The sequence below is a fragment of the Leptopilina heterotoma genome, unplaced genomic scaffold (genome assembly GCF_015476425.1).
Source record: "Leptopilina heterotoma isolate Lh14 unplaced genomic scaffold, ASM1547642v1 Lhet_343, whole genome shotgun sequence".
Classification (NCBI taxonomy): Eukaryota; Metazoa; Arthropoda; class Insecta; order Hymenoptera; family Figitidae; genus Leptopilina; species Leptopilina heterotoma.
The window spans coordinates 241,795-267,866 of record NW_025111029.1 but is presented as its reverse complement, the minus strand read 5'-3'; the positions used below and the strand labels follow the sequence as shown (position 1 = coordinate 267,866).

At 25.3% G+C, this 26,072-nt stretch overlaps 2 protein-coding genes across 2 annotated transcripts in view; both read left to right on the top strand.

Moving 5' to 3' along the window:
- Positions 1–26,072, top strand: part of LOC122505114 — a 63,497-nt gene that overhangs the window by 2,851 nt on the left and 34,574 nt on the right. The gene's annotated exons all lie outside the window — the stretch shown is intronic.
- On the top strand, positions 12,903–19,991 carry LOC122505117 (autophagy-related protein 23-like). Its single transcript, XM_043616577.1, has 9 exons — positions 12,903–13,205; positions 17,471–17,895; positions 18,073–18,147; positions 18,552–18,780; positions 18,925–19,010; positions 19,129–19,351; positions 19,436–19,576; positions 19,676–19,773; positions 19,932–19,991. The coding sequence occupies exons 1-9, from the start codon at positions 13,031–13,033 to the stop codon at positions 19,989–19,991; spliced, it is 1,512 nt and encodes a 503-aa protein (XP_043472512.1). The 5' UTR covers positions 12,903–13,030.

The window sequence follows — 26,072 nt, the reverse complement described above, 5'->3', positions numbered from 1 at the left end:
AAAAACTTTTTTGCCTAACAAAATATCATTTTAAGAAATAAATCACAATACTCTAAAGGAGTTTAACTCAAAAAAATGATTTCGATATGGTTTATTACTGCAATGATTTCAACACAAAATACTTGCTTTCTAAAGCTTTTCTAAATGACCAGAATCGATATGGCTGCGCGTTGTTGGGCTGTATATTGTTTATAACAATTAAAATAAATCATTTTATGCTATATTTATTATCTGGTGGTCATATTGGATAAATTTAAATTGATTTAGATCATATGCAGCAACGGAATAAGAAAATAAACGTTCTTTTTTAAAAAAGTGTATTAATTGATTTGTTAACTTTGATTAAAAAAAAATTATAAACAATTAAAATCTGAAAAATCGTCCTCGCTGGATGTCTTAAGAATTTATTTCCCTTTAATAAATTTGAGAACACTCAAATCGGTTAAATATTGTAAGCTGTAGACAATTTTAACAGTAAATTGTAAAAAAATTCCAATGTGGGCCAGAGCACTGCAGAAGTAAATGCTTAATTTGACCAGTTAAAAGTCCTTGTCCCACGTTTTGACCTATACATTTTTTTTAGGAAGAAACCTTACCTTGATGAAAAAGTTTTTTTAAATAAAAATGTCCAATTGATAAAAAAATAAAATTTTATTTTTAAATTTGATTTTTTAAGGTTAAATTTTTTTTCTTAAATTTGTTTACACCATCAGAAAATGAATAAAAACATTTAAAAAACCCAAAATAGAAAATATTTTTTCGTTTTTGTTTTAAAGAAACTAACAAGTTTTTAAAATATTCCGTGTAAATTTGGACCCAGATCACTTGGCGTGGAATTCCACTAATGAAGATTTGAGCGTAACATGTTTATATTAAGAGTTGATCTCCTTTGTGTATTTTTATTTCCAAAAATAATTAACATAACCTAAAATTTTTCCTTTCTTGGGTTCTTTCTTCAGAGTGCGCTTTTAAAAGCTAGTTTTTGATATTTTCAATTAAATAATAACTTATTTAAGACGTTACATGGCCCTGCTGGAAGTAAAGAGATAGAAACCTTTTCTCTTTTAATCCCTTTCTATTGCTAAGATAGAAAGAGATATGAATATTGTATAACTTTTAATCTCTTACCTATACTTCTTTATGGCTTTCTATTCCTACCTTTATCAACTTGCTCGGATATCTCTTTTAATCACCTTTTTTGAATAACTTTTAATAGCCATTTTAAACCCTTCTATCTCTTTTTATATACAATCTTATTACAATTCTTCGTTATCCCTTTCAATCACCTTTTCTCTACTACTTTTAAAATCCTGTCTATTTCCTTGTATCTCTTTTAATGTACGACCTTATAAACAATATTCTTTATACCTATTAATGACCTATTCTCAATATCTTTTAATAACCTGTCTATTTCCTTGTATCTCTTTTAATGTACGACTTTATAAACATTATTCTTTATACCTATTAATAACCTATTCTCAATACCTTTTAATAACCTGTCTATTTCCTTGTATCTCTTTTAATGTACGACTTTATAAACTTTTTTTAATTATTCTTTATACCTATTAATAACCTATTGTCAATACCTTTTAATAACCTGTCTATTTTCTTGTATCTCTTTTAATGCACGACTTTATAAACATTATTCTTTATACCTATTAATAACCTATTCTTAATACCTTTTAATAACCTGTCTATTTCCTTGTATCTCTTTTAATGTACGACTTTATAAACTTTTTTTAATTATTCTTTATACCTATTAATAACCTATTGTCAATACCTTTTAATAACCTGTCTATTTCCTTGTATCTCTTTTAATGTACGACTTTATAAACATTATTCTTTATACCTATTAATAACCTATTGTCAATACCTTTTAATAACCTGTCTATTTCCTTGTATCTCTTTTAATGTACGACTTTATAAACATTATTCTTTATACCTATTAATGACCTATTCTCAATATCTTTTAATAACCTGTCTATTTCCTTGTATCTCTTTTAATGTACGACTTTATAAACATTATTCTTTATACCTATTAATAACCTATTCTCAATACCTTTTAATAACCTGTCTATTTCCTTGTATCTCTTTTAATGTACGACTTTATAAACTTTTTTTAATTATTCTTTATACCTATTAATAACCTATTGTCAATACCTTTTAATAACCTGTCTATTTTCTTGTATCTCTTTTAATGCACGACTTTATAAACATTATTCTTTATACCTATTAATAACCTATTCTTAATACCTTTTAATAACCTGTCTATTTCCTTGTATCTCTTTTAATGTACGACTTTATAAACTTTTTTTAATTATTCTTTATACCTATTAATAACCTATTGTCAATACCTTTTAATAACCTGTCTATTTTCTTGTATCTCTTTTAATGTACGACTTTATAAACATTATTCTTTATACCTATTAATAACCTATTGTCAATACCTTTTAATAACCTGTCTATTTCCTTGTATCTCTTTTAATGTACGACTTTATAAACATTATTCTTTATACCTATTAATAACCTATTGTCAATACCTTTTAATAACCTGTCTATTTCCTTGTATCTCTTTTAATGTACGACTTTATAAACATTATTCTTTATACCTATTAATAACCTATTCTCAATACCTTTTAATAACCTGTCTATTTACTTGTATCTCTTTTAATGTACGACTTTATAAACATTATTCTTTATACCTATTAATAACCTATTGTCAATACCTTTTAATAACCTGTCTATTTACTTGTATCTCTTTTAATGCACGACTTTATAAACATTATTCTTTATACCTATTAATAACCTATTCTTAATACCTTTTAATAACCTGTCTATAAACTTCTATATTTTTTCATGAGAAAACATTCTAGATTTTCTTTTTTATCTCGATTTATAACCTGTTTTTATTAACTATATTAATATCTTATTTATACCCTTGTATCGCTTTTTATATAGCATCTTATTGGCACTTCTTTATTCCCATTATTCACCTTCTCTCAATAACTTTAAATGAACTTCTCTATACCTTTCTATCACCTTATATGGATAATCTTATTTATACTTTTTATTATCTTTTCTAATCACCTTTTCTCAATAACTTTTAAAATTTTCTCTATACTAACATACTTTTTTACTTTATACTTTGGTATAATAGGAAAGCAATACTTGTATGAGATACTAATAACTACTAGTATTCTTGATTATTTAATATTTTATAACCAAGACAGTTCCGGATTTTATTGGAAAGGAAGGCTATATATGAATAAAAAATAAGATTTTATTAGGAAGACTACATTCTTTTAATTTTACAAGTTTTTGGTCAATATGTTTTACAAAATTCTTTTATTTTTTCGTATTAAATATTATCATTGTATTTCTACTGTATTGGGCATTTTCGACATGTAAGAAACATTATCAACCTGCATATACATTAACTTTTCTTGAATAAATTCTATTGGAACTTTAATGATTGAAGTAGTACGTTGAATTTTTTTAATATGAGAAACAGGTATTGTATTATCAGGAACTGTGCTGAATACATTTAATTCTATATAAGTATTGTCATTAACAAGCTTAATATCAACTATTTCACCAATTTCTTTAGAAATTAACATTACGAACATATCATTAGTTTTAGTAGGTCTTTCATATTTTATACTATGTAACATTTTTGATTTGTATATACAACGTTTAAACAGTTTCTCACCTAGTTCATTTTCTCCTATTGCATCCAAAAGTACAATTCCATTGCTTGCCTTGATAGCATTCTGACATTCGGAGGGAGAGAAAAGATTTTCGCAAAAATTTACACACTTTTCAGACGTTGCAAGTTTTTTAAGGGTATAATCGAAACTAAGCTTTAATAAAGTTCTTTTTGCTATCTGGTCAAAAACACCTTTTGGTCCAGTTATTGCTCGTTTAAGGTAGAAAATGGCACCTTCGAAAGGAAATGTTGATGTAGCCCACAAAGGTCCAGTTCTTCTCACTGTTTCAACTAAATGTAGAAGACTATGTATGTTAAAAGTCATAACGCTGTAGTTAAACATCTCTTGCAATCTAGTCACGAAAATGAGTAATTTTTCTTCACATACTTTTAATTCTTCTTCAGTTATAGAATCTTGTAATAAAATAAATATACTTTCGACAAGTAAAGCATAATGATTTAATACGTCCGTTGGCACTATCTCTCTCAAACATATGACGGAGTAAAATAATAGAAACGATCGCCATTCAGAAGCCTTCCATTTCGCTCTCTCATTCAACGGTCTTGGTTGACGATGAATTTCTTGTGGAGGAGTAATTTGAAGAAGTTTTTCATTTAACTGCTTAAGTTTTCCTGCTGTGATAATATTTGTTTCAATCCAAATGTTAAATATGTATTTTACCACGCCTAGCAGCACTGCATGTAAGTAATCGACGGGAAAACCCCATACTATGTCAAAAGTTAATAGAGAAAGCAATACTGAGTTACCTTTCACTCCGTGTATTGTTGGTTTCTTGGATTTTTTTTTAGCCTTGCAGTCTTTTTTATGACTTTTTTGGGTTCTCAACATTGCATCTTTCTTTTTTACAGGATAACGTATCGCGTTACAATCATAAACACCTTTTGCATAGCACCAACTACATCCACAATAAGCATTGTACTGTAATCTATTTTGCAGAATGGGTCTCGCAACAGAATCAACACATGAACATAAGGGGAAAACTTTTAAATTCATTGGCTTTCCATTTTCATCTGTTATTTCAATACCATTTTTAGATAAAAGTTCCATTTGTTTTACAAAAAGTTGCATGTAAGAATTCATAAATTCTGGGGTCGGTTCTTTTTTGTTTATACTTAAACCAGTCAAAATAGGATGTTTGAACCGAAGTTTAGGTGGCAATTCATTAATGATTATTTGTAGAGGCCAAAATGATTTTTTTGCACTATTACACAAAGGAGCACCATCCGTATTAAAATTTAAAGTTATGAAATTCAAATTAGGATGCTTTTTTCGCAATTTTTTATATAATAACCCATCGTAAACATCCTTTATTTTCCCAGATTTATTTTTACGTAAGTTTATTTTACGAATATTTTGTAGTAACGCAGTCTTTATTTCTTCATCTTTAAAAAGTAATTCCAGCTGATATTTTAAATCCAGGGCAATGACATAATTTGAAGATTCAGTCGTCAAGTTATATTCTTTCCCGCAAATACATTTGACGTTACATTTTTTAAAACTTTTTTTTGTCACTGGTGGAATTAATGAATTAAAACATTCTTCACAAAAAAAACATAATGTGATAACTTCATCAGGTGGATCATACAATTGATTTATTACAAACTTACTGGTGTTCCAATTTTGAAACTCATCACCAGCAAATAGCTTACTCATTTCAAATAATGCATCTCTTGCTTCATATGTACAATGAAACCGTATACTATAAGCCATTATCATCAAAGACACATCACGAATGGACAATTCAGCTTTTGGAAACATCATAACGTGGCTCATCTTTTTATACTGACCTATAACAGACTCATTTTGTATATTACTTTCCTTGTCACAATCACAATTATCTTGACAATCTTCATAATCACTCCAATCATCATCTCCTGAATCACTTGAAGAACTAGACATAAATCCTTGACGCCTTGTTTGACCATAAGAAGTAGTCGTTTCTGAAGAAATATCTGAAGCCATCTGTAAATCCAATGAACAGTTGTCACAATCTTTAAAATCGGTCCAATCATCTTCGCTGTTATCATTACTGGAAGAATTGAAAACAAAGTCTTGTCGTTCTTGAATAGTGTATTCATAATTTTGTGCCATACATTCTTGACTTGGTGAAGCTATTATTTTTGGCATATTAGAAGTCTCCTGAAAATCTTGTGAACAACTAGCTGTAGAATTCTTTGAGGATATCATATTAACCTCATCATCATGCGTATATGGTTTTGAAGAAACAGGAATTTCTCCTTCTGCTGTTTTCATTTGATTTGATGTTTTAAATTCTACAAATAAAAACATTAATGTAAGTAAAAATGAAAAATATGACATCGTAATATAAAATTATGTAATTAACTATAATAATCGTCGTATTCTGTCCATTCTGTCCAGTCTGTCCACACTTGAAGTTAGACTATTGTGCATGCTTTTGTTTTTTTGATATATTCTGGTAGATAATATTATACGTCATTATTTTTTTACTAATTTTTTAATTTAATAATATTATTTTTATTTCTCAAATAATTCAAAAATATTTTTATTAATTTAAAAAAATTATTAATGTTATTATATTATTCATTATTTCCTTTTTTTCTAAAAAATAAATCCTGCAAAATATTTTCTTTTTTTATATGAAAAACTTAATTACTTGACAAAATTTTGACTTCTTCCCTAACCCTAAAGAAAATTCTGATACACTCAGACACTCTAAAAATGATTAGACACTCAAAAAATGTTCTATTACATTTATTTACCAATTTCTGAAATTATTTGAAAACATCAATAACTTGTTTTCTAAATAAATTTTAATCATTATTAATTTCTCACAAGAATAAATCATTTTTAATAATTTTTGAAAATTTTAAAATCCATTTGTTTACAAATCAATTTCACGAAATTTAAATTATTCAGAATTCTTCAATAAAATACGAATTAAAAAATAAACACTTCAAATAATTTCAGGACAAAATTCAATTAAACTTTTTTAAAATAATTAATTCTACAGAATTGTTAGTTATAAGTATGAAAAATACAAATTTTTAAAGAATTTGATTTGAAACCATTTTAAAATTTAATTATTTCTTAAAATTCATGCTATAATGCTTTTAATATTCAACTATTATGTAAAACTTTAACTGAAATTCATTTTGAAATAAATTTTTATTATATAATTCAATAATTTAAATACAAAAATAAATAATTTATTTAATATATTTAAAATTTCTTAAAATTGAAATCTCTTAAAGAATTTTATCAAAACATTTTTAAATCATTGATTTCTTTTAACGATTTTTTATAAAATTTTTAAGAACAATTACTTTTTTCGATGAATTTGATTAAAATTGTATTAAAACTAATTTAAACTCTGCGATGAGTTTTATTTCTGAAAATAATTGAATTCCTAAGAGAAATTTAATTATTTATAAAAATAATTAAATTATTGCGATGAAATTTATAAAAATATTGTAAATAATAGATTTCTTATTAAATTTTTAAAAATAATTGACATTTTGACGAGAATATTAAAAAATTCTTGAACATAATTGAATTTCTGCGAAAAATTGTACTACTTTTGAAAATAATTGCAATTATGCAATCAGTTATATATTTTCAAAAATTCAATTTATTATTGGGAGACTTAAAAATGAATTTTGTGCAAAGTTAACAAAGCACTCAAAATTTTTGCTCACAAATTTTTTTAGTTTTTTGTTATTTGTAACAGGAATTTATCGTAAATTACTGAAGTAACATTTCAAAAAACTTTAACTAATTCATTTTTTCGGTGAGGTTTATATGCATTATTATTAATTATCTATTGATACTAAGAGAAAAAACACGCGCGCTTTAGCGCGCGTTTGTTTAGTTGTTACCTATACAATAATTTAAAAAGATAACATTCTTGTAATTTTTCATAAATTTTTCGAAGAATTTTTTATTGAAATTTTGTAAAGATAATTGAATTTCTTTTGAGTAATAATAATAATAAATTAAATACTCCATTTGGCGGGCGTGACAGTTGCTACTTATTAATATTACTTAATAAAAAAATTTTAAATACAAATTTCATAAAATTTAATTATTTTTTTAATTTTTAAATAAAAAATTATTCAAAAATAATTCATAAACAATAATTTTTTCTCGTCAGTTTTTCAATAATTAAATTATTTTAAAAAATCAATTTTAAATCTGTAAAGTCTAATTATTGTTAAATCAGGAAAAGTTTGAAATAAATAAAATCTTTTCAACGCTGAAGAATAACATTCAGAATTTTCTTATGAATTCTTGAAATTGAATATATTATTCCAGCACTTTTGACAAAATTCCCTGACTTTTTCCTGATTTCCCTGAATAAATTTAGAAAAATAGTGATTTTGTGTAGAATTCTTCTGAGTAATTGAATATTTTTTAATGTTGATGACATGAAAATAATATTATTTAATTTTGACTAGAAAACTATTAGAAACAAAATAACAAATAAGTAATTAATTGTAATTAAATGTAATTTATTTTTGATAATTAATAAGTCAAAAATACTGTAATAAACATATCTTTCATTATCGTCTCATTGGAAATCACGCTTTTCTATGAAAAATAGTCAACCTTAAAATATAACATGCTTAACGGAATACAAATTTAAGTCTTATTCTCATGTGACAAGTAAAGTAAAAATTACATTATTGTTATATATGTTAAAAGTGAAATAAGAAACTTCACGCGCGCTTTAGCGCGCGTTATTTGTGCTAGTTATTATAGTAATAACATGTTATATTAGTAACTCCACAATGTAACATAATTACAACTTTGACGACCTGCATTTTCAAAGAAAAAAATTACACGTTAATGACTATAAATAATCCTCATTCTGTAAAAAATAACCTTTAAAATAAGCTTGCGTTCATTACTTTAGAAGTTATTCAAATTTTTGTAAAACATTGAAAATTACTATTTTTTAAAAATATCTAAATAGAATTGGAATGTTATCTGCATAATATAAACGAAACGATCGAATAACAAAGAAATTTCATTTACGCTTACATTTGTAGACGTTTACTTTTGATATGATATCTTTAATAAGATCAACAAAAAAATTTCAAAAATGACATTGGTATATAATTAAAACCATATTGTAAATTTTGGTCATATTTGCAGTTAAATTGTTAGGGTGGTCACAAGTTTTAGATATATGAATTTTATTGACATTTCCTCCACAATTTATTAACATTAAAATTAATTTTTAGGGCAAAATTCTTTTTACAGTAAAGTACGAAAGTTTACGAAAAACGAGTATTTATAAATTTTAACAGTTTCTAAAAATTAAAATTATAACCTTATCTGAATTTAATTTTTTTCTACAATTTTCATCTAAATGAAAAACTTTGCCCGTTTATGAATAAATAAATAAATAAATCTCTAAATCAATTATTTTACGATTTGAAATAATTTTCCGAAAGTTCTTCTAGAATTCAATTATTTAATTACAAAACCTCAATTTTTATAATAATTGTAACTGTCCATGTCTTTTTCTTAAATTATTAAGGTATAATATTTTCAAAAAATTATAATAATAAAGAAATTCTTACGATTAATTTTTAATATCATTTTAAAATAATTCTTGAAAGGTAATAGTTTTTTTAATTATATACAATTGAAAAATTTCCAAACAATTTAAATTTGGTAAAATCTTATAAAATTAATTGATTATTTGAAAAGTACAAGAAAATATTAATCAATATTTCTTATTCTGAGAAGAATCAATTGTAAAAATTAGTTTTTAGAAATGTTTTAATGTTATTTTTCGAAAATAATTGAATTTCATAAAAGAGTTTTTGTACAATTTAAATAATAAGACTAATTTTTGGAGGAATTTTAATTAAAAATTTTGAACATGTAATTTGTTTTCAAAATATTAAAAACAATTCTAAAATGTTATTATATTCTTTGGCAAAAAATTTTTTTTCCTTTCATTTCTCTTACTTTACTGGAAAAATTTTGTTTTCTTTACATTTCCCTGACTTTACTGACATGTAGACAATCTGATTGTCAATCAGAATTGAAATGCGTACGAAATTAAAAAGAATATTAATGAAGTCTACAATCGAAGAGTGATCGTCTCTAGGCCACACACTACTACCTGACTGGTAGTATCCCTTATTGTAACCGCACGGCAGGTGAATTCTTCGATTCGACTGACAATGCAATATGGCAATATTATATATACATATAAAATCCAAATATGACCAAAATTTACAATGCCTTTAATTCTATACGAATGTCATTTTTGAAATTTTGTATAAACATTTCAGGGATCATCCATAAATAACGTTACACTGATTTTGGGGTTTTTTGACCCCCACCCCCCTTCGTTGCATTTGGTTGCAAATTACCAACCCCCCCCCCTAAATAAACGTTGCAAAAATGACTTATACCTTCAAAAATGTATAAATTATTAATTTTATAAGAGCATAGAAGTGCGCAACGTTAGATTTCAAAATCACCCACCTCCCCCCTTGTTGCAGTCAGTTGCATTTTTCGACCCCCCCTCCCCTAATCGTGTAACGTTATTTATGGATGCTCCCTCAAAATATTTTAATTCTATATCTTTTATTGCAGTATTCTCTACCAGAAAATATTTTTTTATATTTGTTCAATTGAACAAAAGTTTTGTCTTTATTTATAAAAAAGAAAAAGCATACAAAATAAGCAGATAAGCTATAAAAAGTTAAGTTAAACTATATAAACTTATATTTTCTCGAGCATATGAGTTATTTTAAATTCTAAATATTTTACTGTAAGTTTTTACCTGCATTAATATTATTCCGCAAGCATAACTTCTTTCGCCATCTCCAACGAGTTGTTGGGTGTACATCTTTCGGGTTATAGTCAGCATCAACGAACCTTTTATTCCTTCGTGACAAGAGCTTATTATTTTCACGATCCATTTTTTAGAATTTCATATTCTACATGAAAATGTTTTTAAAAACTAAAAAACTGCACTTTCATTTATTTATAAAATTTAAATTTATTGTAAATTTTAATATTAAACATTTTTAAATATCACTTTTTAAGACCCACGCATTTTACGAGATGTTTCTCTTTCAAAAAATCAAGACTTACTGAATTGAGTGTGTCTTGACAAATTCAACAATACAACTTATGGTTCCAGGCATGCCAGTTTTCAAACACTCTTTCGGTTTATTTTCACTCGACACATTTTATAAAATTCTTTTACCTAAATAAGTAATATAAAAAAGGGCACTAGAAAAGTCATAAAATAGAGGGAAGTAGAAACCTTAATACCTGGTTGTCTTTTAAGCCGTTACAGATGTGACAAATTTTACACGCAAAAAAAGTAAAAAAAAATATTGTAGAGAAATAAATTTTCTATACAATATTTGTAAAAAATATTTCTTTTCAAAAACACAATTTTGCTCTTTTTGTATTGTAACGGAGTAAGAGATAGAACATCATATGTTTACTCTCTAAATCTGAATTAGCAAAATTTCACTAATTTCCCAGCGATAAGTATACCACTGATTCAATTACACTGAAAAAAAATATTCTTAAGTTAAGAATATATACTATTTTTAGTATATAAGCTAGTATATGACCAAAAAACGTATTTATTTTAAATTAAAAATGCAAAGAAAATATAGTTAAACTTTATGAATCGCACTGAAAATAGTCTTATTTTTTGTCCCCCAGAAAGACCTAAAATTTAAAAGAAAAATTTTCTTTTGAAATTTTAATTTATTTACTCTATAATTGTTTTAAAGATGTTGTTAAATGAACAGATGTTTCATTAACTAAATTACCTGTTTTAATCGTATTTTAACATATCTATAACTTAACAACTATCAGAAAGTAGTTTTAACAGGGCTCGAACCAGTGAAACTGTTTAAAAATACGTACTATACGGACCAATTACTTACAAAAATATTACCAGTCTGAGTCAAATAAGAGAACATTTTTACTTAAAACTATAAATTAAATTTTTCATAACTAGAAAACATAAAGATATCGATAACTCCAAATCTTCGACTCGGAGTCATCGATTTCTTCATGTTTTATAATAATTAAAAATCATGGCAGATTGATTACACTGTAAATAAAAGGTTCTAAATTAGAGCTGATTTTCGGTATTAAAATAGAACCAAATGACGAATTAGTACCCAAAATTGGTACTAAATTAGTACCTTTCTTTTTACAGTGTAAATCATTTACAATTCAATTATTATTTACAATAATTTTTAACTAAAATTCTTCTTTAAATTGATTTTTTTAAATAATTTTCGAAAAAGTTCTTTGACAATTTTCAAATCCATTTGTTTACAAAATGCAATTTTACGAAACTTCAATTATTCGTAAATAATTGATTAAACAATTCTACAGAATTCTAAGTTAAAAGTATAAAACTTAAAATTTTCAAAGATTATAGTTTGAAACCTTTTCAAAATTCAATTAATATTTCTAAAAATTCATACAATAATGTATGAATTTTATTACTTTTGAATAATATTTAATTTTTGCGAAGAATATTATTGCTCTTGAAAATAATTGAATTTTTGCAATAATTTTTTCAAAATTAAATTTGAAACATCTTCTATAAATCTATTATTTTTAGTAATTTTTGAAAAAGTTCTATAAGAATTTTTAAATTCATTTGTTTACAATTCAATTTTACAAAATTTTAATTATTCATAAATTCTTCAATAAAATAATATATTAGAAAATAAAGACTTTAAATAATTTAAAAAAAGTGCGCAATTAAAGTTTCTAAAAAAAATTAATTTCACAGAATTGTTAGTTAAAAATATGAAAAATTCAAATTTCCAAAGATTTTAATCTGAATACATACACAAAATAATATCTCGGTAAGTAAAAAGACAACATATTGATTCTTTTGATATAAGTAAATTTAAGAATCAATTTTTTTTTTAAATATTTGAACTATATATTTTACAGTATTATAATATTGAGAATATTATAATTTTGTGCATAATTAAAAATTTACAAAAACTTTATATTAAATAATCAAAAATTTATTAGAAAAAATTATTAACAACGAAATAAGAAATATTTAAGTATATCTGCATTTGCGCAGCAGTGATGGAAGGGGAACAACCCCAAGACCCAAATCTTCGTCTGTAGGTATATGCCGGGCTATTAGTATAGTTGCAATATACCATACAATATAGCAAGTCTAAGCGGGACGATCTTCAGTGTTAAATAATTACTCAATATAGTTTTGAAATTTTTAATGTGTTTAAAGTGAATTTAAATATAAGTTCGTGCTTTTTTACAAAATTAAAAGGACTATGTTTGCTGGTGTGAAGTATTCTCGCTCTTGTCTAGGCCACGAAGACATTGATGTTATAAATATAAGTGAAATAAAAAGTAAATTTAATCCAGCAAATTTTGATAGTAATAAACTGTTTTATATTAAGTGTTCTGTGAAGGGAAAATGTTCTGCATTCGTAATGTTTATAACAAGTAAGTGATTTTTTATATATTTATTTTTTGGTCTATAAATAAGAAAATGTACATAATAATAATATAATTATAATTTTATAAAATTTCATTATCAGAATTTCCTTTACATCGATTTTCTTTTTTCAATTTTCATTTATTTGACTGTAAATTGTCAAAATTAACAGTTCATAAAATCTTCAGTTCTGTAAACAATTTTTATTACGAAATGTTACTTTACATAAGTCTTACAAATTTGAATTCCCTTCGATCGAATTTGCAAATTGTCCAAATAACTACACATCAAAATAAAAGTGTTCACTGAAAAATTTGAAATTAAGTATAATTTTTTTAGCAGAACATTTTTTAATTAGTTGATTTTTAAATTGAATGATTGTCTCGTTACAATATGGGGATCAGCGCGCGGTCGTAAGGGATAATATCAGTCGAGTAGCTGTGACAAGCACTGAGCCGTTCACTACTACCTGACTCTTTAAACACATAAAAAATAAAAATTTTGAAATTTTCATTTGTTTCGTGTTATCTGAGACTCTACTGTACAATAGTTGTCCGTCGTGGATATTATCCTACGAAATTTTTATTTTGTTCGTATGATTTTTGTTCACAAGGGAGGAGAGGAGTCAAAGCAAATGTCCACGTCTCGACTAAATCAGGGTTGCTACAAAAAATTAATTTTGTTGTTCCTAGAAAAATGGAATTATTTTCTTAAATTCTTTGCAAGAATTGAATTATATTTCACGAATATAATGAAATTCTTCGTTGAAATTCAAATATTTTCAGAATGTACTGTTTTAATAAAGGTTCTCAAAAGAATACAATTATTGAAAATAAATGTAATAAAATTCGTTGCAGGAATTCAATTATTTTCATAAATAATAAGATTCTTTACATTATTTCAATTATTTAAAAAAAATTTGAAATAATTCATTTCAAGAATTCAATTATTTTCATTAAATAAATAAAATTCTTTACAGGATTTCAATTATTTTTTATACAATTTTAAGTAAATTCTTCGAAAAATGTAATTATTTTCAAAAATTTGATTAAAATTCTTCGAAAGAATTCAATTATAAATTATTTTTATAAATTCATGCCATTATGCTTTTAATATTCAATTATCTAAAATTTTAACTGATATTCATTTTTAAAAAAAATTGAAATTTATGATGAGTTTTATTATTCATGAAAATAATTGAATTTAAAAAAAAATTATTTATGAAAATAATTAAATTATTGCGAAGAAATTTATAAAAAATTTGTAAATAGTTGAACTCCTGTGAAATTTTTACTATTTATGAAAATAATTTAATGTTTGCTTAGAATTTTATGAATATTTTTTTATAAATATTTCAATTCTTTTAAAAAATTTTATTAAAATATTAGATATTGAATTTTATTAAATTTTTTGAAAATACTTGAAATTCAGAGAAGAATTTTATTATTTTTAAAGATAATTGAATTTTGAGGATAATTTTTTTAAATTTTTGAATATAATTGAATTTCTGTGAAGAATTTTATTACTTTTGAAAATAATTAAATTTCTGCAATCGTTTGTAACTTCTCCAAAATTCAATTTTTTCCAGGACTGTAATAATAAAACAATAATATAATAATTATAATAATTAAATTAATTAATTTAACTAATAATAATTTTAATTAATTATTAAATAATTAATTCAGATCTGATATTTTACAATTTTTAATATATAAAAAATAAAAATAATTTTAATTTTTTTTAAATATAAATAATTTTTATTATATCTTTCATTTCTACAATGACAAAATATGCTATTGAATCAATGTGGAAAAAGATTTTTCAATTTTGTGTATAAAAAGTATTGAATAGAAAAAGAATAATTATACAGTATATGAGATATTAATAAAAGTAATAAAATATATACACCTCTTTGATAAATATATAATTATTAAGGACAGTGTGATTTAAAACAATCGAGGCAAAAAATTATTTTGCATAAATAAATTATTATTAAAAGAAACACAATAATAATATCAAATTCTTAAAAAATGGGTTTTCCCAAATATTACGTTTTAGTTTCCCTTTTACTTTCAATCTCAAATTTCCTTTTACGACCACTCCACGGGAGGGACACCGGCCTTTTTATATACTCTAAACTGTCTAAGTGTCTCATAAATTCACAAACTTTTCGTTTCTTGTTTATCTATTCAAACATAAACACATGCTGGACAAATTCTTTGTACAAAATAAATGCAAGTGGGTTTTTGAAATAGAACTTTGAAATTTACTTAAATTACTACGCATGTCTTAAATCAGTTTAAATTACATAATAATTTGATCTCCACATAAACATCAGCAGATCATATCACAATTTATGTAAACTGTTATAAACAATTTTAGTTAACAAATAGTTTATTTTGGTTCCTCTCCATCAAAATACTTTATTCTTTCATAATTATATTGTACTTTAGGTTCATTTAATGAATATATCTCCTTTTTATTAAAAAATTTTCAAAATTTTTAGTTATAAACTTTGGTTAACCAAAGTTAATTATTTGTTAACTATTGCTGTTTATAACAAATTTAAAAAAAAAATTAATAAAAAGGAGATATATTCAATAAATGAACTTAAAGTACACTTCGTCGGGTTAGCGAATTTGAATTTGAAAGGTATACCCACACAGCACCGAAACTTTCCTAAAAATTTATTAAAGATTTACTTGCAAACTTCGAAGTATTTACTTGAAAAGTTTAGTGAAAATTTTGTAAAGATTTAAATGTCCCACTTCAATAAATGTTTAGCGTGAAACTTTCCTGAAAATTTAAAAAAAAATTTTGCCTACTGTACATAAACGAAAATTTAATTTAAATTTTCAGGAAAGTTTTAAGTTACATTTTCGCTTATAAGAGAGAAGTCGAAAATTTAATTTAAATGTTCAGGAAAGTTTTAAGTTAAATTTTTAGGAAAATTTGACTATAAACATTTATTTAAGTGGAACATTTGAATCTTTACACAATTTCCACTGAACTTTGCAAGTAAATTTTTCGAAGTTTGCAAGTAAATCTTTAATAAATTTTCAGGAAAGTTTTGGTGCTGTGTGGGTATAGATAAATCTCACGTGGAATAGCCCATATATTATTTAGGAAAATGATTATTTTAATGTAATTGTTATTTCTTTATAAAGTATATCATTTCTGATTAATTTATATTTTAAGTTTTGAATTTTCTCAAAAAGGCTTTGACTATTAAAAATTTACACGTGTAGATTTGGCCACATGTAATTACACGTGTATTTTAAACTATGATACTTTTTCAAACCTTTCTAGAATTGTTACACGTGTAATTACACGTGTATTTTATACTTTGTTATTTTTCAAACATTTTTAGAATTATTACACGTGTATTTTATACTTTGATACTTTTTCAAACATTTTTAGAATTATTACACGTGTAATAACAAGTGTAATTTGTACTTTGATATTTTTTCAAAAATTTCGAAAATTGTTACACGTGTAATTACACGTGTATTTTAAACTTTGAAATATTTTCAATAATTTCGACAATTGTTACACGTGTAATTTGTACTTTGATATTTTTTCAAAAATTTCGAGAATTGTTACACGTGTAATTACACGTGTAACAATTGTCGAAATTATTGAAAAAATTTCAAAGTACAAATTACACGTGTAATAATTCTGGAAATGTTTGAAAAATAACAAAGTATAAAATACACGTGCAATTACACGTGTAACAATTGTCGAAATTTTTGAAAAAATATCAAAGTCCAAATTACACGTGTAATTACACGTGTAACAATTGTCGAAATGTTTGAAAAATAACAAAGTATAAAATACACGTGTAATTACACGTGTAACGATTCTCGAAATTTTTGAAAAAATATCAAAGTACAAATTACACGTGTAACAATTGTCGAAATTATTGAAAAAATTTCAAAGTATAAAATACACGTGTAATTACACATTATTATCACACGTGTAATTAATTAATACACGTGTAATAATTCTGGAAATGTTTGAAAAATAACAAAGTATAAAATACACGTGCAATTACACGTGTATAAATTCTAGAAAGGTTTGAAAAAGTATCAAAGTTTAAAATACACGTGTAATTACATGTGGCCAAATCTACACGTGTAAATTTTTAATAGGGATGAATAGTATATGAATGAAAGTCTTCTTCTTCATTACTAATTCGTTAAATAGATATTTTATTTTTCTGTGTATTTTGTTAGTATTTATAACTTTTTCATTTTGGAAACATACTTTTCAGATACAAAAAAAGAAGCGTTGGAGAAAATGAAAACTGATAGACCAAAATATCCTCCAATCAGTAAATCAATTCCACCATCATCTGAATCTGAGACTGAAAAATCAAATAAAAAGGAAACGCATGGAAAAAGTTTTAAGCGTGTCTTCAATAGACCGTCAGAAGAAATATCACCAATGCTTCAACTAAAAATTGAGAAACTTCAAGGAAAATATCTGAATAAAGTAAGGGAAGAGACAACGCCTACGACTAAGAAGCACACCAATAGCATTAATGATAACAATGATGATACAAATATTAGTAATAGTGATTATACCGATGATAATGATGATGTTGATGATGATGATAATAATGGTGGTACTAGTGAAGATGATACCTTTGAAAATGATAACAATGGCATCGATGGCATTTTGGAAGAAAACAGTATTGTATGTTATTGTTTCATATAAATATTTAAAATATTGAATTTTTTATATAAAATATATGCGTGTAAAATGTATGATATTCTATATATTCTATATTTAATAAATAGTTATTAAAGTAACGTAAAATATAAAAGTATTAACATTATTGCATGCATTAATTAAATAATTCTGATTTTTCAGACACAGGACAAATTGAGAATAACTGATATCAAACGAGTCAATGTTGATAATATAATCACAGCAGACGGAAAAAAGGTAATGAAATAAAAATTCTTTATAGAGAATTCATATTTTCATATATTTTATTTTATATATACAATGATATTCTATAGAACATTTTATAGAATTTGTCAAAAAAAATATTTTAAGTGCATATTTGCACGAATTCTATAGAATTTGACTAGAAATATTTTATAGAATTCGCTTAGAAATTTAAAAAAAATTTAGATAAATTTTACAAAATATTCTATAGAATACTCTATAGAATTTTTTTGATTTAAAATAACTACACATGCCCTTCTAATATTCAAAGTCTTAAATGACGTTTAATGAGTGATAAAAATAAAAGCTTTCTCCTTTTGTTTTCTCACAATTTTGTTTTTTTAGTTTTACATTTACGTGAATGTTTGAAAAATTTATATACATTTTTTTAATTCTAGAGAAAACTATCGAACTACCAAGATTATGAAAATTATGATTTATCACCAACTGAAGTTGGAAGATTAAAAGAAGAAGTAGCATTGTTAAGAAATCAAATTACAATGAAGAACAAACAAATAGCAGAAATGAGAAAGGACTTAGATGAAAAGAATACCGACATACAGGATTTGAGACGTCGAAATGCTGGTCTACAAGATAAATTACTGTCAAGACTAAATGAATTAGACAGTATGTATTTGTAAATTGTATTATATATTGTAATATACTTTGTAAAATTATGAATGCACCAAATAAAAAAATATCACAATAGTTTTCTAGAAATGTTTTATCAGAAACAAAATGATCTATCATTATCATTCTTTTTGTTCACAGAAAATATTGAAGACATTGAAGTAAATTGTGCTAATGCCGTTGGAAAACGTACGTTTGACAAAGTGGGGTCAATTAAAAAAAATAAGGTATTTTATAGTTTTCCTTCTATTTACTCTATACACATAAATTGTTTTAACTTTTTAATAAGGAATTAACAAACAGTATTGTGCAGTAACTTAATTTAAGTCAATGTTTTTATTACAGGTGCACTTAGGAAATGATATTTGGTTGGAACAAAGTAAATATGATGTCGTTGCAATTACATCCAGGACACCAAAAATTTTTATAAATAAATTAGCTGAGGCGTGCTTTGGGTTTCAAATACTTATAAATAGCAGCGTTACAGGGAAAGTATCGAACAGGACTCGGAAAATTAACTCAATTGCACGTCCGCGCCTTGATCCCCAAAAAATATGTGCTATTCAAGGTAAATTATGTAAAATAATAATTACATGCACCTATAGTACATAAAGAAAATAATTTTATATTTAATATATAATTTATTTTTCAGAATCATTCGAAAATTGGGCCGAAAAATGCACTCCTCCGTATGATAAGTCAACAATAAATGTTTTTAAAAATGATGTGCCAATTATTTTAAGCCAATACATAACAAAACTCCGGGAAAGGCACTGCAAAAGAATTGCCAACAGTAAGTATAATTACTTTAATAAGTTAATTCAATTAATTATAAGTAAATATAATATTTCAAATTAAGCGTATGACTTATAAAATTAATAATTTTTTATAGACGGTCAAAATGCAGTAAACCCGACAAACATTCAGCACCAGCAGGAAAATACTGAAGAAACTGAAAAAGAAGTTCACCAATTGAATGAAAACTCAATGGTAAAATAATTGTATAAATTTAAATTACTTTTTAAGTATTATACAAAAGTTTGAGTATTCCATTTTTGGCGTTCACAGTTATTAAATTTCTTCACAATCTTTATTCGAAACATTAAAATGTTAATGGATTAATTTCATAACAATATTATTTTTTATAGGAGAATGATACAGACGTAGTGGATAAGGAATTGGAAAAAATACCTGAGCTTACAACATGAAGAAATATTATTTTTTAAATATATTAACTTTGATTTTAACTTTCGTATTTCACTGTAATTTTTTTTGTAAATTACAATTTTATGTCAATAAATAACAATAATTACAAAAAACCTTTATTTTTACATAAAAACACGCCTTTTAAAATATTTAATTTAATTTGTGACATTTTTTAAAAAATAAGAATATTTTTTTATTATATCACTTTTGATAATTAGGCTTTTCTCATTTAAAAATTAATTTTAAAGAGTCATAAGAGAAAAATGTCCTTCTAAATGTCCACAAAGAAGTTAGTAAAATATTCTTACTATAAATGACTGCAGAAATTAAAAAAATATTTCCAACTTAATAAAAATTGATAACATTCGCTTAAAGCGGTAGTGAAGTTATTCGTTTTCATCTTTTTCATTTTTTTATTAGAAATGCAAAAGAGATATAAGTTGAGATAGAAAAAGATGGAAATGGGAGACTGCAAAGCGATAAACTTTTTCTATTCCTTTTTATCATTCTTCTTTTCCAAATGGTATTCTTTTAATCTTCTTTCAATCCCATATTCTATCTCCTTACTTCATTTAAAAGAGATAGAAAAAGTTAAGAATATGGGGATTTGAGGAGATATAATAAGTTTATCTCTTCTAATCTACTAGTATATCCCTTTCTATATCTCTTTTTTGCCTTTATTTAGATTAGAAGAGATATGAAAATGGATACAGAGAGAGATAGAAATGTAGGAATAGAAAGAGATAGAAAAGTTCTATCTACTTCAATTCACCACTTTGTATCCCTAATTTTTTATCTCTTTCTATATCTAAAACTACATATAAAGAGATTAGAAGGGATAAGAAGAGATATATATAAGGTAATAGAAAGAGATAAACAATTTGTATCTCCTTTAAGTATCCATTTTGCATCTCCAAACTAATATACCTTCTAATCTTTTTTTATCCCCTTTTTTCTATCTCTTTGTATCTCTTTACTTCAAGCAATTTTTCTATATACTTCTATATCTAAAACTACATATAAAGAGATTAGAAGGGATAAAAAGAGATATAAATAAGGTAATAGAAAGAGATAAACAATTTGTATCTCCTTTAAGTATCCATTTTGCATCTCCAAACTAATATACCTTCTAATCTTTTTTTATCCCCTTTTTTCTATCTCTTTGTATCTCTTTACTTCAAGCAATTTTTCTATATACTTCTATATCTAAAACTACATATAAAGAGATTAGAAGGGATAAAAAGAGATATAAATAAGGTAATAGAAAGAGATAAACAATTTGTATCTCCTTTAAGTATCCATTTTGCATCCCCAAACTATTATACCTTCTAATCTTTTTTTATCCCCTTTTTTCTATCTCTTTGTATCTCTTTACTTCCAGCAGGGGGGTCAAAACGACCAGAAAACGTAGTTTCTTTTAATAACTTTTTTTCATCAAATAAATAAATTTTTTTATTTGAACACTTTGGTTTCTGAAAGTACACTATTAAATAAATAAAATATCAAATTTTTGATATGAAATATTAAAAATCATGCCCGTAACAACAGTTCGTCGGGCCCCTTTCCAAAAAATTGCTTTTGCGGTGGTCAAGATATCTTTTGACTGCTTAATCTAATATATATGACTAACTTTTTAAAGATATGGTAAATGCTTAGATAAATATACTAGATGCGGCGAGGGTCGATGGTGGGGACTACCGATACATATAGCATACTAAATTTTCAGTGTATGTTAGTGCTGCCCTCTTCAACTTTTCGCCGTTTCCAAGGATACCGCTTGGAAATCGCGTTTTTTGAGTCGTGAAAGGCTAGAATTTCATTTCTCGCCAATATCACTACCTACTTTTCTTTTTTGAAAACAACGTGTTTTTCAATAAAAACTAATCAATCAATTTTTTAAAATAAAATTTTTAAAAATAAAGAACTTTTAATTTAAAATAAAAAAACCTAATTATTATTTTTAATTAACTTTCTTATAAATAAAATAAAATATTTTGATTATTAATTGTAATTAATTTCCTTTATAATAAAAAGTTATTAATTATTTTTTTAATTAAAACAAAATTTTTTAATTATTAATTAAATTAATTAATTTAGTTATTAAATGTATTATTAAAATAATTTATTTAATTATTAAATTAATTATTAATTAATTTTTTTAATTAGTTAAATAACCCCACATAACCTTGGAGTGCGGAATCCAAGGTATCTGTAGGCAGATTTCCCAAAATTCCCTAAGCAAAAAAAAAATAATAATAAAAATAATTTAAAAATAAATAAAAAAAAAATTAATAGATAATTATAATGTTCATTATAATGTAATGACTCGATAGAGTTTGGAGCTCAGTTTTAAATTTGACGTTGCAATTTAAAATACGTATAGATATTTTTAATTAATTTGAGAAATTACATATTTTTATTTTATTAATTTATTTTATTATGAATTATTGTATTGTGAACCGTTATTTATTTATTTATGGTATTTTATTATTTATTTTGCATGTGCTATTTATTATTAATTTTCATAATTGTATTTTTAATGTTTCATAAATTTTAATTTTTTTTTATTAATTAATTTTTAATTTGTTATTAACTTGTTACTAATTTTATTATTGATTGTTATTTTTCACAATGTTAAATTTAAACAATTTTTTTCAATTATTTTTTAATTTATTTGATGAATATTAGGTTTTTTATAATTTTCTTTTACTCGAAACTCTACTCCATCGTCAGGGCATAAAAATTTAAGTCTTCATCTATTTTAATTATATTATTTTTTGGTAAGATAATTATCCATTAATTTTTATTTTTATTTATTTATTGTTAAATTATTTTTATTTTAATCATGTAAATAATTTTTATTATTATTTTAATTTTGTATATTTTTTTGGATAAACTTCCTGAAGAGGAAATCATTTAGATTTCTGAATTTTAATTTAAAAATTGTGTTTAATAGAATGGGAAAGGCTAAAAAAATACATAAAGTTTGAAAAATGAGGAATATTTTATATTAAACGATAATAAAATTTCTATAGTGCAAAAATTTTTTAATTTTTAAACAAATAGTTTCTGTCTGAAAAAATTTTACACTGAAAAAAATTTATTTGATTCAAATAACCGATTAATTGACCGTTCAATTAAATCAATGTAAAATGTAAAATTTTTCTTTTGAAAATTGTTGATTGAGAAATGTTTAAAAACATTTGTTTGGAAAAATCGCCCCCAAAAAGTGTTTTCCCACGTTTCATATCTCACTCCTAAATAATTAGAGATACTTAGTTCCGATTTATCATGATAATTAGTGGAATTCATGATGATAAAGAATATTCTCGGAATTTGCAAGTAATTTTTTAAATAAATATTGAAAAACGAAATGACAAAAGTTGGATTTTTGGCGAAAGTGAGAGACAATACGGCGGCGAGCACACAGACAAGTGGATCTATGTGTCAGTGGTCAAGGAGGTGGCGCCGATTCTCGGAAGTGGCCGCGACTTTAACTAAGGAAATGTATTATAACCTCGCAAATTACTCCACTTTAAATCGTTAATAACGTTAATAAAATAATTTTCTCGCAAAATTTTATCCTCTCGAAATGAGACCGTGATATCAAACCGTTCAAAACCGTTTCTCTATATTTACCAAAAAACCCTGACTGAAAATATTCTTTTCTTATTTCTTTTTAAATGAGAACGCGATTGAACGCGATCACGAAAACATTATTTTTTCCCGGATTCACACATTTAAATATACAACGAAATAAAATAATTTAATTTACTATATTTAATTATATATAGTTAAGAAAAACAACAATTTTTTTTATAAATTGTATACAATTTTAAATTTAATCTTAAATTTGAATGAGAAATGATCGCTTTGTTAGTATTTTCAAACACTTCCGCCTTTAATACACGGAGAGACCCACATTCGTAAAAATTACTAAAAACGGTTGCAATGACCGGAAATAAGGGGACTTTTAGCATAATGTACTACAGAATTAGATAAATTTACAAAAGAAATAGATAAATTTGCTACATTGAAATAGCAAGTTTTAATATTTTGTGTAAGAGTTGTAAATGTAGCGAAAATTGATTATAGTTTTCTCTAATTTAATTAGACAAAATCTGACAAATGAAAACATTTTCCACTAAAATCTTCTATCCACTGTAGTAATTTTTGGTGAGCAAGTGTGGCTAGCGAGTGCAGTCATATGGCGCCTGTATTTCTATTGGTTGCTAACCTCGTCAATCTCCGTAAATGAGCCGATGCCTTCCGATCATTGACAGTGACTATGTTTCGCGTATGTAAAATAAATTTGGATATTATCTACAATAATTAAATATAAAGTGAAACGTAGGTCGTTCGGTATCTCAGAAATTGACCATTATAAATTAATAAATTTTGCATTTATTCCTGTCCCAAGAAGTATGTCTTATAATAAGTTGTTAAAAGTAAACTGCTTTCTCGTAAGTGCTGTAAATTTTCATCATTCAATATATAAGGAAACAAAGATGTATACTTTCAGTGAAATTCGTTGTCGTGCGTGCAGTTGTGTATTAGTGTATTAATTAACCGCGTCTATACATATAAGTGAAATAAACATGTGTGTGTCTTCAAATATTTATCCAACAACAAATATATAAGTGTGTGAGTGTGTGTGTCTGTGTATGTAAAAATCCTTCCAGTTTACCTCCACTAGTCAAGAATTGACGGGAAACCGGCGACAAAAATCCGTATTTTTTCTTTTCACTCTTTCTTTCTGCATTTACAACGACTATAGTAATTTTACGTACACAATGTTTCTGAGTTTTACTACAGTTGTTTGGAACTATTGGACGAAATAGTAAGAAACTTTGCTAATTTGGTGAACATTTGTCGGGATTAGTGACTTCCCAGATAACAATCGTGCGTCGCATTTAAACGCATGTTTCTTGCACTAACTGCGACTTACCAGATGAGTCGGTTCATATACGCATCTTACTATCGTCTGTGACGCTGGTAATAATGCGAGTGTTGTGAACTGCATTTCGTAAGCGCCTGTGATACAAAATGATAAGCATGTTCCGTTCACAAGTGCGACTCGCTAGAAGAGTCAATCCATACGCATTTTACCATCCACAGTGCGAATGCTGTGAATGCGTGTGCAGTGAACTGCACTTAATACGCACGCAATTAATGATGCGCAACCACCCGTATCGGCAATCACACATTTTATAATGGCGACAGCATTGTTTGTGGTGTGTTATCAAAATAAGTTTTTATTGTGATTTCATTTTTTATTGTTTTTTATTGCGATATTATTGTGAGGAATTATTGTGGATTTAATTTTTAGTACTGCAGCAAAATAAGAAAGTTAAATTTAATTTGTTTAAAGTACATATATATTTTTGTTGTATTAGATATAACCTCAAAAAAAGAATTTGGAAGTTTTTAACAATTTCAATTCCAAAATTGTACTGAAATATTAAATTAAAATCGTTTTTATAAATAACATTTTAATTTTAAAAAAATTAGTAATGTCAATAATCTTTTCTTTTTATTTAATTCAAATAAGGCTGAAGTATAAATATAATTTATTCGCATTATACCGTCACGCATGTGCCCATCACAATATGCGACAGTTATGGATCGCATATGATGACGCATCTGAGTGGTCCAGTGAACGCGCATAGTGCGGATAAATCGGCACGCGTGCAGATGATATTAGTAGCACACAACGCGCATTTTGTTATCTGGGTTAGTGTAGAAAATAGTAAAAAATACAAAAAGTCCCCTTATTTCCGGTGGTTGCAATGTGAATATAGTAAATTCTAGTGTGATTTTATACAAAAATTAGTAATCTCGGTCTCTCCGTGTAGACCGAAGATTGACGAAGTAATCCGATTGGTCCGATTATAAGAGGCACACGAAGGGCACATGTGGGCACATGATCTACACTAACGCCACCCTGGATTCATGTGCCTAAACTAACGCCTCGCCGCATCTAGTATATTTATCTAAGGTAAAAGTAATTAAATTTTTGATAAATCAATGTATTTCTTAAAACAGACTAATAGCTTAATAGTTACCAAAATGTTTTGAAACAA

Coding starts and splice junctions, on each gene's coding strand:
- LOC122505117 (XM_043616577.1), top strand. CDS start 13,031: ATGTTTGCTGGTGTGAAGTATTCTCGCTCTTGTCTAGGCCACGAAGAC. Junction 18,781..18,924: donor AAGACTAAATGAATTAGACA/GTATGTATTTGT, acceptor TTTTGTTCACAG/AAAATATTGAAGACATTGAA. Junction 19,011..19,128: donor GGTCAATTAAAAAAAATAAG/GTATTTTATAGT, acceptor TTTTTATTACAG/GTGCACTTAGGAAATGATAT.